The sequence below is a fragment of the Ctenocephalides felis genome, unplaced genomic scaffold (assembly GCF_003426905.1).
Source record: "Ctenocephalides felis isolate EL2017-DRISC unplaced genomic scaffold, ASM342690v1 CF-g0.4_SCAFFOLD_03573, whole genome shotgun sequence".
NCBI classification, from domain to species: Eukaryota; Metazoa; Arthropoda; class Insecta; order Siphonaptera; family Pulicidae; genus Ctenocephalides; species Ctenocephalides felis.
The window spans coordinates 9,021,173-9,038,551 of NW_020539727.1; the positions used below are offsets into that span (position 1 = coordinate 9,021,173).

At 30.7% G+C, this 17,379-nt stretch overlaps 1 protein-coding gene across 1 annotated transcript in view; it reads left to right on the forward strand.

Annotated features, from left to right (window-relative positions):
• The window catches only part of LOC113389169 (oxidative stress-induced growth inhibitor 2-like), a 30,523-nt gene extending 16,162 nt beyond the window's left edge, over positions 1 to 14,361 (forward strand). The window contains exons 3-8 of the mRNA XM_026626225.1: positions 3,990 to 4,192; positions 5,771 to 5,854; positions 5,969 to 6,420; positions 6,492 to 6,682; positions 6,773 to 6,930; positions 13,428 to 14,361. Coding sequence (XP_026482010.1) covers positions 3,990 to 4,192; positions 5,771 to 5,854; positions 5,969 to 6,420; positions 6,492 to 6,682; positions 6,773 to 6,930; positions 13,428 to 14,150 — 1,811 coding nt within the window. The 3' untranslated portion in view covers positions 14,151 to 14,361. The remainder of the gene's footprint in view (positions 1 to 3,989; positions 4,193 to 5,770; positions 5,855 to 5,968; positions 6,421 to 6,491; positions 6,683 to 6,772; positions 6,931 to 13,427) is intronic.
• The last annotated feature ends 3,018 nt before the right edge of the window (positions 14,362 to 17,379 follow it).

A 17,379-nucleotide genomic window follows, 5' to 3' on the forward strand; every position in this document is an offset into this window, starting at 1 on the left:
TTATTGTTATTAACCCTTTCCACTCGGGATTTGCAAAATTAATACGTATTTGGCTTCGATGATCATGTTTTTGTCAAAAGATCCGACAAGTAAAGCTTATGTTTTCTCGACGTTTCAAATCATTTTGAATCATTTGCAATTTTTTTTGTCAAATATCATAAACCGATATTTAAAATATAAAAGCTATCAGAAAGACATTATTTGGAACTCGAGCTGATTAATATTGATAAATATCTGTTCTGCCGTCTCTTCGTAATTAATTCTCAAACATTTTCCTGCGATCATAGTCTTGTAGAACACACTAAAATATTACAAGTCGTTTGATATTAACAATTTATCGAAATTTGAGATAATGATCGACAAAAATCGGTAAGGACTAGAGATTATTATTTTTGCAAGAAATTGCTCCAGCAGTTTCTTTAAATTAGCAAAAAACAGTAATTCTGGAAATTTCATTTACACACACATACTCATTCGATTCGATTCAGAATGACCTGAAACGTCGAGAAAACATAAAATTAGTGAATTGAATTTTTTGTTGAAAACATAAACTTCTCCTCCGGGAAGTTAATAAAATCATTAAATAACAAAACACCGTGCCATTTTCCCCTAATAGCTAAAATTTGAATTCTTATTGATTAACTAGATTATTCACACGTATCGGGTGCCCCTTACATAATAATTATGAAATCAGGAGAATTTATGAAAAGTACTTTTTTTCATTATTTGCGCATCTACTTTTGCATCATATTTTTATTACAAAAACGTGTCATTTTTCACAACATTGATTATTCACATCATAATTAGATTTGCGTGAAGAAAGAGTGTTTCTAACTTCTATAATGTATTATAAAGGTGTGGGCACGGTCGAGTTACCAAAACTGATCGATAAATAACAATTTGCAAGCCCCGTGTACAGTTCATTGGGCTTTGAAAGTTTTACGCCCTCACGTGTTCTATTATTTGCCTTATATCGAGCCCCAAACCCCCACAAACTCAAATATATTGAGGCCAAATACTTTGGCTATGAATGCTCTAACTAAATGTCATCATGGGTCGATCGATTTTAATAGTTTGGAGGAGAATGTGGAGGAATTTTGTGGAGGACTTATTAATTTGTCAAAGGTAACGGACATTGTTGATGGTAGTTGATCAATTATTTAAGGAGCATGGCATACGTGTCTTAAGGCAAATTGCTGGAACTTCCTGGAACTGAAAATTTGAGGAATATTAAATGTTTTTCAATAATTTATTACAAATACTGCAACTTTCATTATTCGTATTTTAAAGACAAAATATAAGAGCTTGTAAATAAGCCCCGTGTACAGTTCATTGGGTTTTGAAAGTTTTACGCCCTCACGTGTTCTATTATTTGCCTTATATCGAGCCCCAAACTCGATAAACTACGTTTACTAAACTACGTTTATATATGTTTACATGAATACAAAACTTGATCAAACAAATAGAACTTATCTCATATTTCCAAAAATTATATACGTGAATTGTAAAGTAAAAATTATTACAAGTATATAAATGAGTTTTAGAATTTTAGCTAGAATAAAAATTTAAATTCGAATCATTTTTATACTAACTAGTGGTGTATGGCATCGTGCCTTAAGGCAAATTGCTGAGACTTCCCGCACTGTAATAAAATTTTCGAGGAATTATAAATAAATTCTTATAAATACCGTAACTTATGTGGGTAAGTTATAGTAATCGCAAAAAAAATCTAAAATGAAATTTTTTATATATCTTTACGTTTCAGAGGTTTCTGAACATTTTGGCATACCTTAGAAAAAATGTATGTATGTGTGTGTGTGTGTGTGTGCGGATACAAACTTTTGTCGACGATTTCGGGAACACTGATCAACCGATTTAAATAATTCAAAAAACATTCGATTCGTATTGATAAGGAGACATGCTGATTAGTTTTTAGCGAAGGCAGGTCTAGCCGTTCCAAAGATACGGGACAAAAAGTGCCAAAAATGGTAACTCAGTTTTTAAGGGAACTATGCGTCCGATTTGAATAATTCAAAAAACATTTTACTTGTATTGACAAGTTGAAGAACTGATTGAATTTTGGGAAGGCAGGTCTAGCGGTTTTGGAGATCTAGTAAAACAAGTAAAAAAATGAGCCATTTGGCGGTCATAATGAACATTAGACATATGCACATTAAATTATCAGATATTTTATAGAGATTTTAATAATACGGATAAATTTTCTTTACATTATTATGGGTTTCGTAACATAGTTTGCCCGTAAGACGGAGACGCGGCGCTTAGGCGCCTCGATATTTTGAATCGATGCCGCTAAATCAGTACGATTGAAAATGAGTTCAAAGTTTTAAAAATATTTCAAAATAAAGAAAAAATTTTTTTGCATAAAGTGTTATTTTTCCAAAAAAGTCACTTTGATCAAAAATTTCTCAAAAATCTTATATTTTCAAAGTTTAAAAAAAATTAATTAAAAAAAAAAATAATAGTTTAGTACGGGAAGTTCCAGCAATTTTTTAAATCTTGAACTAAAAAAAATTGCCTTTGAATTATTCGAATCTGATAATTGTTCTCTCAAAAACTGCTATTTTTCACACTTTTATCTCTTTAACTCTGAAACGTCTATTCCTGTCTTTGCCAAAAACTAATCACCATATCTTCTCTTCCCTGCGAATTGAATATTTTTTGAATCAAAAAATCGGATGCTCTATTTTCTCAAAAACTTAATTTCTATCAATTGGACCGACCTTTTCCAAAAACTAATCAGCACTAATCCCCATAAGTATGGATCGAATTCGAATTGAATCAGGTTAAGAGATGCGCCCCAAAACATCGTCAAAAAATTGTATCCAACCATACACACTATGGTGGTCTTTAATATGGGCATTTTCGAATTTTTTTTGCTCCCAAGGGCTCAAATGCTTCCAAATTCAAATCCAAAAAAATAATCTCTAATAGATTCAGATCTTAATATTAACATTTAGATAGACCGCACTTCAGTTAAAAGTTTCATTTAAATTCTTGCGCCATCTGTGATAACAGACTTTTAGCACTTGTAGTTTTGATGGCAATTTATTACTGATAATTTGAGTATCTACATCACCAATTAAGTAAATATTTTTCTGCAAAATTAATTTTGGTGCCATGATGAATAAATATTTCGTTAAACAGCCCACATGGATTTAATTAGGGGTTAAGTAAATTATAAATATTTTTGTCATAATATTTAAGTTTACAAATGCTATCACAGGTAGCGCAAAAATTTACTTCGGTCTATCTAAATGTTAATATTAAGAGCTAAATCTATTAGTGATTATTTTTTTATTACTTTGGGAGTGTTTGAGCCCTTGGGAGCAAAGAAATTCGAAAATGTCCATATTAAGGACCACCCTAATACACACATTAATATTATCTGAGATATGCCAAAATGTTTAGAAACCTCTGAAACGTAAAGTTATCCAAAAATCTTCAATTTTGATTTTTGGACGAATACAATAACTTAACCTAAGGGAAGTTAGTTAAATATTAACGGTAGCAGACTGCCTTCATCAATTTCTAGAAGATATCTCCATTTTATCCTTTTTGAACTGCCTAGACCTTGGTATCAACCAGTATTATACCAAATTAATGTCAAGTGAGAACATTCTTTCTGGAATATTGCTATATATAGAAACCACGAAGTCAAAAATTACTGTTATAATATTTCACAACTAAGATTGGACAATTACTAAATTATTTGCCAAACAGGACCATATACTGAAATATCAAAAAATTACTAAATGTCTCCGTAATACAAACATATTGTAATTTGTATATTTTCATTAAGTTTTAATAAGAAAAATCGTTTTTGGATATTTGCATCTTTAAATTTAATTTTTGTTGCAGCTTGGTTTTGTGGATGAATAGGAAGCTCCCTGTGTTCCATTCTAAAACACTGCCTTTTCTTCTATATATTATCCTTTACATTTTTGTTAATTTTAATATTTATTTTCTAGGTAATGGTCCCAGTGGCATATCTTTGTCTTTTATGCTGGCTGGAAATAGAGCATATTGCAAAACTGACAGAGCACCTCATGCAGACGAATTGCTGGAGGCTCGTCTCAATTGTGCACCTCGGGATGTCTCTCTTGCGGAACAAGATTTGGAGTTACTCGCAAATGGATTGGAGGGAAGGACGACGAATCCTGTTTCTTTGCTGGTAAAAATAAAAGATGATAAATGACAAATTTTATGCAAGTTATTGAGTAGGGCTATAGATTAGAAAAACGTAAGTTGAAACATATGCTAAAAAATATACTATATAACGGGTGGTACATCTAGTGGTCCTAGTGATCTAGTGATCTTACGGTTTAGATATTTCTGTAAAGAAAACATATAAAGTATTATACATCGTTAGAAAGGTCTTCTTGAAATTCTTAGTTTTTTTTCACATATATCGCAACTTCGAATTCTGCACGGTGTGGCCTACGGGCAAGTTGCTATCGATAAATTCCATTTTTTAAATGGGCCACCTCAATTTCTTTCTCATCTGAATGTTAGTAAGAACTTATTTTTAGGTTGGTCTGAAAGAAAAATAATTTTTTAAACTCACTATACTAAACGTAATAATTGATAATAACGTAGAAATTAATTATGAATTATCATGAAGTATTTTATAGTTTAGCACTATCTTTGACATTGGTCGTTATTTATTAAAAATTGAGATAATTTTTAATACTTTTAGAAAATCTTACACAGTACAGATACTATTCAGGCACTAATTTTATTTATTTTACAATATTCATGAGATATTATCATTAAATCGAAAATAAATTTTTTTATATATCTTTACGTTTCAATGGTGGCATATCTTAGGAAAAATGGATGTGCGTGTGTGTGTATGTATGTATGTATGTTTGGATACAATTTTTCGTCCACGATTTTGGGCGCACGGATCAACCGATTTAAATTTTTTAAAAAACATTCGATTTCTACTGATGAGAAGACGTGCTGATTAGTTTTTGGCCAAGGCAGGTTCAGCCGTTTTGAAGACACGGGGCAAAAAGTGCCATAAACGGCAAATTAGTTTTTGAGAGAACGGAGCGCCCGATTTGAATGATTCAAAAAACATATTGCTTGTAATGACAAAATGAATAGTTTATAAAATTTTTGGTAAGGCAGGTCCAGGGGTTTCGGAGATACAGAGAAAAAAGTGAAAAAAAAAAACATATTTGGCGGTCAAAAATGAACATTAGGCGTATACTCATCAAATTATCAGATATTTGATAAAGTTTTTAAAAATGAGTAATAATTTTGTTACAATTTTGTTGGGTTCCGTGCCAAGATTTTTAATTTTTAAAGTTTACTTATATACGGTTCAAGCTAATTTCAAAATTTTCAAAAAAAACTAAATTTTCAAAAATATACAAAGTTTTATACTTTAAATATGAATTTTAAATTTACAATTCAGTTTGAAAATGTATATAGGAATTCAAATGGGTTATTCTAATCGTTAGAAATATATCCTCAGATGGATTTATTCGGCACCTCTTGCTAATGTAAACTTTCTCAAGTGCTTTGAGCGATAAGATTGTCGTTGTATATTTTATGAACAATAAAATATATAGTGATTATAATTATCTATTTGAAAATGTTTAAAACAATTGTTATTAATCATTGATCAATATTTATCGATTACTGATTTTTTCTCCTCAAATATTTAATTCTGGGAAGTTCCAGAAATTTGTCTTAAGGCACGATGATATGCACCACTAATATTAATATATATTTTTTACAGTTGGACAATCTACAATATCCATCAGCAGATTTAGGAATGGAATTGCCTTCAATGCTGGATTGGCGATACGATCCAGATAAAATGGTAAATAAATTATAATTTATACTATTAACTTATACTAAAAAAATCATACTGCTTGATACCAAGCTGACAGTCTTATAAGGATGTCTTATAATATTTGATTTGATTTTTTTCCAGATCGATCACGTCGTCCTAGGCAAAGGTAATCCTGGTGGCTCCTGGCATTTTATGGATCCTCACATCCTAACTCTATCCCTCGGAAATTGGATGTCATTACCAGGATACGACTTTAACACCTGGTTAGAAGAAACTTCGCCCCTGAACGAGCAGCAAAGACATCTACACCAAAGCAATACAGGCTCTAGGAGTAAATCTATAGAAATCGAAGATAAAAATATAATACTCGAAGATGTAACAAAAACCAATAGAAAATTAGATAATAAGTCTAGCAATAGGGCTCCTGTTTGGCAGGTGGCTAAGTATTATGAGCACTATGTTAAACAACAAGGTTTACAACGATTTTTTAAAAATAATACCTGTGTTGTTGGCATCAAACCGGTGCAGAGTAAAGGAAAATATTATTGTAGACGGAAATCCTGCGGGGTTGCTAATTTATGGAGTGTTACGGGGTAAGGAACATAATTAATATCATCTCATGATCATAATTTATTTATGAAATTTTCCCATGTTTTTTTTTCAGATACGATCTACTAACGTTTGAACCATTCCACTATTTATGCAAAAATGTGGTATTGGCATCAGGATCCTCAGATCTGCCAAATTCTTTGGGAATTCCTGGTGAATTGAATACTGAAAATAGAAGCTGGTTGACGCATGATGTTCGCGACTTTGAGCGTCAGATCGAGGACCTGGACGAAGAAAACGTTAAAGGTAATAATAATTAAAAAAAATAGTAAAAACTTCACAACTAGAAATAGTACGATAGATAGATTATTATGTTTTTTCTTTTATTTTTTATAGATATGGCTCCGGTTTTGATCCTCGGAGCAGGACTAAGTTCAGCCGACGCTGTAATTGCTGCCAGAGCTAGAAACATTCCTGTAATTCATGTATTCAGGCATCAGTTCACGGGCCTGGATAAACAATTACCTGAAAATATGTATCCTGAATACCATAAGGTAAAACTCTTGAACAATTTCACAGTTTTTTAAATAAAATATGGGAAGTTAAATAATCAAGAAAGCTATTGGTCCTAAAACAAATAACTTTATATATTTACTAGATGACCCGACAGACGTTGTCCTGTACAATTTTTAAATATCCTATTCTAATATTTGCCGTTTACCTAAAAATAATAATTATTGTTTTTAAAATTACTCTTCACACCAAAGTGCATATACATTAATATGAGCGATGTTAATGTAATTAATGATTATTACTTAATTTCATATTTTAAGTGAATTAATTTGTTAAATCCTGTTCATATGTGCATCATTCAATCTGCCATACATATACTGTATCTTATATTAATTTAATTTTTGGCACAACTCAGCTGCTTTTTGGCAATAATAATGTGAACATTTCATTTTTCTCATTCGTAATCATGAATTTCTAATACATATTCTAATATTATCTAGGCTCATAAGTAAATTGAAATTTTTAGCAAATGACAGTTTTCATTTGTTTTCAATGCCAAATTATGTCTCAAATATTGACATGTAGTTTTTTGCAATTTTTTCGATTTATTTCTACAATTCTAAAATTCCCATAACAAAATCCAGACATATTTAGCAAAATCCGAATAATCGTTTAGGTGGAGAATATTTACATACCTAATCACAGAAAAATTTTATATATATAAGAATAGAACAGTTTGATAAATAATTATCATTTATTCATAACTTAGCATGAGATAAATTTTGGTATAAAAAATATAATTTTGGATTTAGTACATAATCATTTTCTACTGTTTTTAACAAATGGAAGCAAGATATGTGAATGATAATTCTTTTTATGTTTGAAGAGTGGTGGTTCTACATCTACTTAAATTTAATTTCTACTCAGTAACACTTCAATGATTAATGACGCTCTCCATAATGAACCGGCATGCGTCTTTTCAGATTACTTTGTTGTGTGAATATCTTATTGCATATACTACATTCATAGGGGGTTTCTCCATTATGCATCAGCATGTGGCATTTCAGATCATCTAATTTTTTGAATGACTCATTGCATATACTGCATTTATGAGGGCATACTTGATTATGCATCATCATGCAAATTTTCAGATTTGAACGGGATCAGAAAACAGGGTTGCGTCTTATGTAAATCTGTAGAAAGAGTTCGTGGTGAAGTTGCTTCAGTCTTATTTGCATTTTCTAAAAGTAAGGGATGAACTGTTTTATTTTCTTCGGTCATGTTTTCTTTCTTGGACAAATCATTAGCAGCATTTTCTATAATAGTGCATATATTCAAAATTCCTGGCTATTTCAGTACTTGAATTTGTATCATTTTGTTTATCAATTAATAATAATATTTCATATTCTAAATCTTCTCTATCAATAATTTTTGAGCTTGTTGCTTTGCTGTTCATTGTCGCAGGCATTGAGCACTATATTACGGTACTATGTTCTTCGATTCCATCCAATGTCAAGTTCTCATTTGGCCAGTCTAAAGTAATTTCTGAAAGTGTATGATTATTTGCATCTATCGTAGAGTCACCCAAGTGCTCTAGAGAAGGAACAATATGATTGGGAGGATTTGAATAAATTTGTCTAATGCTTTTCCAATAGTTATATAAACTTGTATCTTCTAAATCCCCATTCCACTCTCCATAGCAATTTTGAAATGCATTTAATTTTGCCATTCCCAAATGTGCCTCAAAAAGTGCAACAAAATTATTTGAACTTTGTAATGTTGATGGACCTGGTGTTAATGAACCTATTGAACTTGTTGGCAAATCTGAGTTAGATGATGGAGTAGTATTTTTGATAAGTTGACTGTAATCAATAGCGTTTTCATCAAATGGGTATAGTCCGCATTTGCGAAAACCATTTCTTATTGTCGCTTTTGTTACTGCCTCATCAATAGATTTCTTAATAATCGGTCCAAAATCTTCTCTTTTTAAACGACGTGCATTATTCTCTATTCGCCAAGAATATACATTTCTACTCCAGGCACTTTTCAAGCTATCAAAAACCGCTACGTCCATAGGCTGTAAAATATGAGGTGAATTGGGCAATAAGGCAACTAAAATAATGCCAATTTCTCTACATAATTTACACAGGTGATAGGATAAATACGAAACATGACCATCCAAAAATAAAACAACTGGTTTTTCAATATTTTCGTTTATAAGGAAAGGATTGAAAACATTTCCAATATACTCAAAAAAGTTTTCACTGGTCATCCACCCATTATCACTTTTGCCTATGGACCAGGTTTTCGGGTATTTTGCCAATATGTTGGATGGTATCCTCTTATATGGAAATAATGACAGAATTGGCATCAACTTCCCATCTGCAGAAGCGCCGATCAATACATTAAGGCATTCCTTGTCATTATTATCCGATTTGCAATGTACAGATTTGGAACCTGTTTTAGTCAAAACAGCTTGACCTTTTGGGCACAGAGAAAATGTAGATTCGCCGCAATTAAATATTCTAGATGGGTCTTGTAACAGCTCACTAAAATCATTTTCTTGAAAATATTGCTGAACTTGCTTGAACCATGCCCTAATTTTGACCTCACTCACACAGTCATGAGCCGTAGTCAAGGGTTGACATAGTCTTTTACTAATCACAGGGTTTCTTCTAAGAAAACCCTCATACCAATGCCGACCTGGATATCCTTCTTTAAATTTGTTAGACCGACCGAGTTCAGCAACCAGTTTATGGACAGAATGTAATAAAATGTCTTTGGTTACAGGAAAACCCATTTGAGCCATCGTTATAACCCATTCAACAATAAGGTTTTCTTCTTCGGGGGTCAGCACTGCTGGAGCTCCTGCTCGCCCTTGCTTTTTGTATTTTCCGTGTAGTTTATCATATAAGGTTTGATTGGGGATTTTATATGTTCTGGAAGCTTTGTACACAGATAAAGTACCATCACGAATTTCTTTTAAAGCCTTTTCTAGGGTTTCGGGCAAATATTTATTTGAAGCCATCGGTACTTTGAAAAACTAAAAAAATATTTAAAAGTTACACATTTATACATAAAATTTATATTATTGAATTTATATTATCCAAATGAAAAACTCCTATAAAAATGTACTATCCCAGAATAGTGTATGCTTACCTTACTTAATTCTGTGAATGTTTTGTTGCATGTATTGCATTCATGAGGGCGTACTCCACTGTGCATCATCATGTGACTTCTCAGACGACTTAATTGGGTGAATGATTTCTTGCATATGCTGCATGCATGGGGGCGATCACCACTGTGAATGTGCATGTGACTTTTGAGATTACCTAATTCTGTGAATGTCTTATTACATATACTGCATTCATGGGAACGCTCACCACTGTGAATAAACATGTGCTTTTTTAAAACAACCAATTGTTTGAATGCCTGATTGCAAATTGTGCAATTGAAGGGACGTTCTTCAGAATGCGTAATCATATGTGATATCAACCCTTTTGGTAGTTTGAAAGTCTTGTGACAGACTTTGCATTTGAAAGGGCGTTCTTCGCTATGACTAGGCTTGTGATTGACCATATGCTCTTTAAAATGATGTGATTCTACGAATGATATGTTACAAATGTTACATTCATAAGCGGATGTCTCGATTGACTCTTGTTTGACTTCCTCTTCTATCATCACTTCAGAATTCATGAATCTTTCTAAACACGTGTCATCATCCTGTTCTTCAGAACAGGATTCAGACTTAACAATATCATCAATAACATCAAATTCTTCAACTTCGCGTTTAATGTCTTCTTCTAAATAATCTGGTGGTTCAATTTTAAGTGCATGGTCATTCAAAGACATAATTGATTCTTCTGACATTTTTAAATATTTTCACGGCGTAAACTCAGCAAACATTTACGAGAATATTTGTGTGCTTAATAATAATCTAATTAATTTAATAATCTTTCAAATGATATTAAATCTTAAATTGTTTTGCGTTAAATAACCTAGACAATATAAAAATAATGTTAAATGACTTCAACTTCACATGCATTTATTATTTGACATTTGAAGCATAGAGTATGATTTTAGAAAGATGAGACATTTACCCAGTCGCTTTGATATATAACAGATGCCGCGTTTTTCAAATTTCGTATGGTTTTCTATTCCTCAATTGTCAGCAAACTTTTTTTTTATAATGAACGCATGAATTTAATTGAATGAATTAATGAATGAATGAATGAATGAATGAATGAATGAATGAATGATTATTACTTTGTAGACAATAAAATAATGTGAGATTATTAGTTAAATGATGATTGTTAGATCTTACACCATGCACATGGTAGGATTTATTAACACCAAGTCCTACATAAGATATAAATTACTATAATAATGTCTTAAACAATCAATCTATTCGATGACAATCAAGGTGTGGAAGTAGTCAAGTGTGGAATTAACCAAGTTAATTAAAGTTTTTTTATTGAAGTAAAACTTCTTTAGGCGCGACTAGGGTGTAAATTCCGTACAAATGCAACGGAAGTCGTTACGGCAGATAAGAGTCGATAAGATAAGAGTCGAGTGCCAATGATTGCCGATTGTCGAGTGCCCGCATGCAATTTTTTTTCTAGTGCCCCCCCCCCCTCCGATTATTTTACCTGTTTTAACAGTTTTTTATTAAAATTATTATTTATTTTACTTATTTATTTCGGGCATTTTATGCGATCTATTCTATTGAACAAATCATAGAGAGCAAAAAAATTCTAGCTATTCATTATTAAACATAACCATAACATAGCACTGGTACTTCATGTTGGATTATTTTAATTTATTTTTTTATTATTTAAGATATTCAAAATTGCATCTTAAACTTCTTCTAATTGATTTCGTGAGATCCGAATTGTATGTATTCATCTTTACTTTCCCATTTTGTTGTTTTAAAGTGAAATTTTTACCGTATTTCAAAAATATTGTGCAACTATTAGTAAAAGATGCAAAGAAATTATATATTTCTTGAATTATATTGAAAAATTTCATATCGGAATCATGTGTTGGCGCTCCCTAAGGCGTGCCATTCAACTTAGGACCGGCCCTGATTATTGCTTAATTTCATATTTTAAGTGATTTAATTTATCAAATTTTGTTCATATGTGTATCATTCTATGTGCTATGAAAACAAACTCCTTATATATAAAACAATAATTATCCCAATCTGGACATACGGCATTGAGCTATGGGCGTGCGCAAGCAATTCAAATATAAAAAAAATACAAGTAGCGCAATCAAAAATTTTAAGATGCATTGTGAACGCACCCTGGTATGTTACAAATGACACCCTACATAAAGACTTAAAAATAAAAACTATTAATGAAATGTTAAAAGAAAGGAGCAAAAGATACCATGAAAAACTACCAGGTCACCCAAACACTTATTTAAAAGAGTTAAGCGAGGAATATCCGACACGCAGATTGAAAAAAAAATGGCCATTCGACCTTAAATAAATGTCAAAAATAAAAATATAAAAGAGAGATATCTCATAGGAGATAATCTCTTATATGCATTAAAACCAACATCACATTGTCTTAAAAAATGTATTTAATTTTGATTGATAATAAAAGTATGCAAAAAAAAAAAAAAAAATATGTGTATCATTCAATCTGCCTTACACATCCACATACTCTCTTATAATATTTCAATTTCTGGCACATCTCAGCTGCTTTTTGGCAATAATAACGTAGACATTATAATTTTCTAATAATCATGAATTTATTATACATATCCTGCTATTGTCTAGACTCATGAGTAAATTGAAATTTTTGGCAGATGACAGTTTTCATTTGTTTTCAATGCAAAACAATGTCCAAAATATTTTCAATGTCAAACAATGACATGTCGTTTTTGGCCACATTTTCCATTTATTTCTACAGTATAACTATTTTTTTACTACACATACATCCTAAAAAAAAATCCCTTAACAAACTTCAGAAAGATTTATCAAAATACAAATAATCGTTTAGAATGCGAATCTTGTGTTGGCGCATTCAAGGTAGGACCGGTCCTGATTATGACTTAATTTCATATTTTAAGTGAATTAATTTGTCAAATCCTGTTCATATGTGTATCATTCAATCTGCCATACATATACTGTATCTTATATTATTTTAATTTCTGGCGCATCTCAGCTGCTTTTTGGCAACGTAGACATTACAATTTTCTTATTCAGAATCATGAATTTATTATACCTATTCTAATATTGTCTAGATAAGTAAATTGTCACATAAGTCACATAGGTAAATTGAAATGTCTCAAATATTTTCAATGTCAAACAATGACATGTCGTTTTTGGCCACATTTTCCATTTATTTTAACAATATAACTATATTTTTACTGCACATACATCCTGAAGAAAATCCTTTACAAACTTCAGAAAGATTTATCAAAATCCGAATAATCCTTTAGGAGGAGTATATTAACATACATCATTACAGAAGAGTTTATTAATTATATATAAGAAATATTAATAATTTTTATTTTTTATTTTTTTCAGGTTCATCGAATGATGAAAGAACCTTCCGTCACATATCCAAACTACACAGCATTACCAGAACACACAATAGTGTCCATCGAACCCATAACATTTTCGCCTAAAGAATTCTTTAGGCACAAACTCAAACTTCTATCGAACAATACATCTGCTCCAACCAGGCCTGGACATCGTGTAAAAATACTTAATATAAAAACCAACACCAGCAAAGAGATAATAGTCTCTTTTTGCGCCATCTTGATCGGATCCAGACCTGATCTGACTTACCTTCCTGATAATATGTCTGATGAAAAAACTTACATAGAGAACAGAATAGAGTCTTATTTTGAAAACCAGGAAATCGCTCCCAGGATCAACGCGAAATTGAGAAGATGTGCCTTTTGCAGATTTTGCAAAGTTTTAAGAAACCAGTCCTCCATGGTGAATCATTTACCACAAACGGAGGTTCGTCCAGTAAGACTTTCTAATACTGGTGATTTAGTAGGGATTGGTGTCGATCAGAACAAACCAGTAGATTGCAGATTGAATCCAATCGCGGTGAATAAATTTACTAATAAAGTTTTAAATGCTCCTGATGGACTTTATGCAATGGGACCCCTGGTTGGTGATAATTTTGTGAGATTTATACCAGGAGGGGCATTGGCTATAGTTTCGGATTTGTATAAAAATCGTAGTGTTCTGGATTGTGACATCGGTTTGATAAAGGAATCAGATACTAGATCGTGAATGAACTGGAGCTAGTAATTGGTAAAAAAATTAATTATAAATCTTAATATATCATGGGGAGCACTTTGCGTTCTTGGTTTTTGGCTGGTCATTGCAAGAAACTTTGCTGAAGAAACCATAGCTTGAAAGTGAATTATGAGTGACATTTTCTCTGTACTTTTTTCTCTAGTTCTTAGTATTAGAAAAGCAAAAGCCAAGTAGTGAATTTTCTCGAGCCTATAAATCAATTTCCAATTTTTGTTTTACCAAATATTACTATCAGAAGATGCTTTCATCTGTTTTGATAGATTTTTCAGACAATTATTGAATGCTAAACAATCACAAATATGGATTTCCAATATGGGAAAGTTTGCCGATTTTTGCCACATTTTCATAAACTTTTCCTCAAAAATTTCAATAATTAAAGAAAACTAATATTTTGAACAAACTAGTGGTGCATGGCATCGTGCCTTAAGGCAAATTGCTGGAACTCCCGGACAGAAAACTAAGTTATTAAAAAACTGTTCAAAACTTTGAAAAAAAAAATAGATTTTTGAGAAGTTTATTACATACTCATACATTAATTTTTTCTAAGGTATGCCAAAATGTTCAGAAACCTCTGAAACGTAAAAGTGTATGAAAGTTTTCATTTTCGATTTTTTTTTTGCGATTACTAGAACTTACCCTACGGGAAATTAATAAAAATCTTAAAGATTTCTCGGCTCCAGAAAACCTGTTACAAACGTTTGGCTAGTTAGAAAAAAATTTGTTTTAAGCTTTCTTATACAATATTTTAAGTTTTGGGTAACAACTATATTGAAAAACACGCTGGTTCAAAATGCACTTCCGAGGTATGTTTTTGTTTTATATATAGTTTCTTGAAATGGCCGTAAAACCATAATTGCAATGTTTGCCAATACTTAAAAAATTTTTTCGTTACAATATATATTTTGATGCTCAGAAAATTGTTGTCTTATATTTTTACGCTTGAAAAGCCATGAAAATAAGAATAATTAGAAAAGTTTTATATATATAATATGTATATAATAATTTGGTGCTATGTGAATTAACGAAAATTAACTTACAATCAGGTTTTTTCGAGCAATCCATAAAAATAAATTGTGAGCCTATCCTAGTATAACATAGTGTTGAATCTTTGCTATTCTGACGCCAGATTGCACAGCAACCACATGGCTTTTGTCAATATTTATAACGTATTAGTATGGAAAATTCTTTATAACACATAGCCTTGCCATAACATTTGTCTGTTATGCGGCAGAATCGGTCCCTAGGTGTGAACTTGTCATAGGGTTTGTATCCGAGAATAGGCTCATGAATTAATGTTTTTTTTTGTTAATTCTAAAATTTATTCTATTTTAGTTTGAACCTCTGAACTTTTGACTTTATTCACCAAATTTTTTTCTTCAAAACATTTTAAAATCCTTTGTTTGTACAGAAGTTTTTTTTTTAAGTCATCGTTGACTCAAGATTTGGAAAACTTATAAAATATTTAGAAATAGTAATGTAATTGTAATAGGCACTTAATTTCATAATTTTAACCCTTTTGCTGGAAGTGACTCTGCTGTACGAGCCAGTATACCACCCAAATATTTGCTGCAAAAATTATTTTTAGATCTTGCAATACTTATCAATGAATATGTATTTAAAAATTAAAATTTGCACTTAAAATATTAAAAAGCCGCAATACCAAAATAAAATTCACAATCGATTGGTTATTATTATTATTGATTAACTTAAAATACTACCAATGGGTATAATTTTAAAATTTTATTTATTATTTTAGTCACAATAATTACTGAATGCAGTCATGCATTACTGAATGAAGACAGTTGTAGTTTGATGGAAATACAGAAAATATTTTTGATTAAATGGTAATTTAATTCAGAGTGAAAAATATTGATTGAACAAAGCAAAATTTGTCACATTCGACACTCTGGATGTCGTCTATAACGGCGACATCCGTACACACAGGTCGTCCATAGACGACAGTCGTAGCGAAAGGGTTAAATTTATTTTAACTTACATTTTTATTTGTTAATTTTTATATATTATTTAGTAAGATACAAAATATCAGACGACTCGCAGAATATGTGATTTTAAGTCGATATATTTTATTACGACTTAAGTTCCAAAATTTTATTTAAAGTGCGAAGTTGAATCTAAATTTTATTTTTGTAATTGTTTTATAAAATTTTATATATTTTGAGCGACCACAAAACATGGTAATAATCTAAAAAATGTCTAACGTAATTTTGTTCATGATATCGATTTTAGTTTTTTTATTTAAATTATTTTATTAGAATATTTATTTATTGATTTTATACATTTTATTAATTGTATTAGATAAATTGTCAATTTATATATATTTATACAAACGAGGTGCATTTATGCATATTAACCAGTTAACTGTGATTGACAAGTATACTCGTCATTGAGAAGTTGCAAAATTTTGCGTGTTGACGAGTATACACGTCAAGCGTATAAAACACTGACCATTTGCTATTTAAATTGAAAATTTTGAGCAAAACAAATTATATTCTGTAATGGCAAGATGTTTAGGATATTTTGGGGCTATGACTGTATGAAAGAAATAGTTGTAAGTGGCATTTTGCCTTAAGGCAAGTAATAAGAATTAGGATTTAGCTATTTAAATAATATTTTTACAGCTTTTTAAAAACAGTTTTGCTTTTCATAAAAAACTATTCTTACTTTCATACATTTACTTGTATAATATTCCATTGAATTTCTCATATTTTTATTTTAATAAGTGTGTAATATATGCTTATATTAACAAAGAAGTAAAATATAGTAATAATATTCAATTTTGTTAAATAAACTCATATTTCTCTACTGTGCAACTTACTGAAGTAAAATATAGTAATAATATTCAATTTTGTTAAATAAACTCATATTTCTCTACTGTGCAACTTACTTTATGTTTGACGAATATACACGTCACGTCACGTTTCTGACGACACTGTTTAATGAGCACATCACAGTTAACTGGTTAATAATAAATATTAAAATATAAGGGTCAATTTATTGGCTGAGATTGTTTAAATTTAACTATGTTATAAACTTTAAGATTTATAATTAATTGATATTAATAATATTTATTATAACATAGTTATAATTTCGCATCCAAAAATTGGCAACTTTACTTACTAATTATTTGTCAAAGATATTACTGCGGCATTTATAATATTTTAAAGTATTTTAAATGTAAATT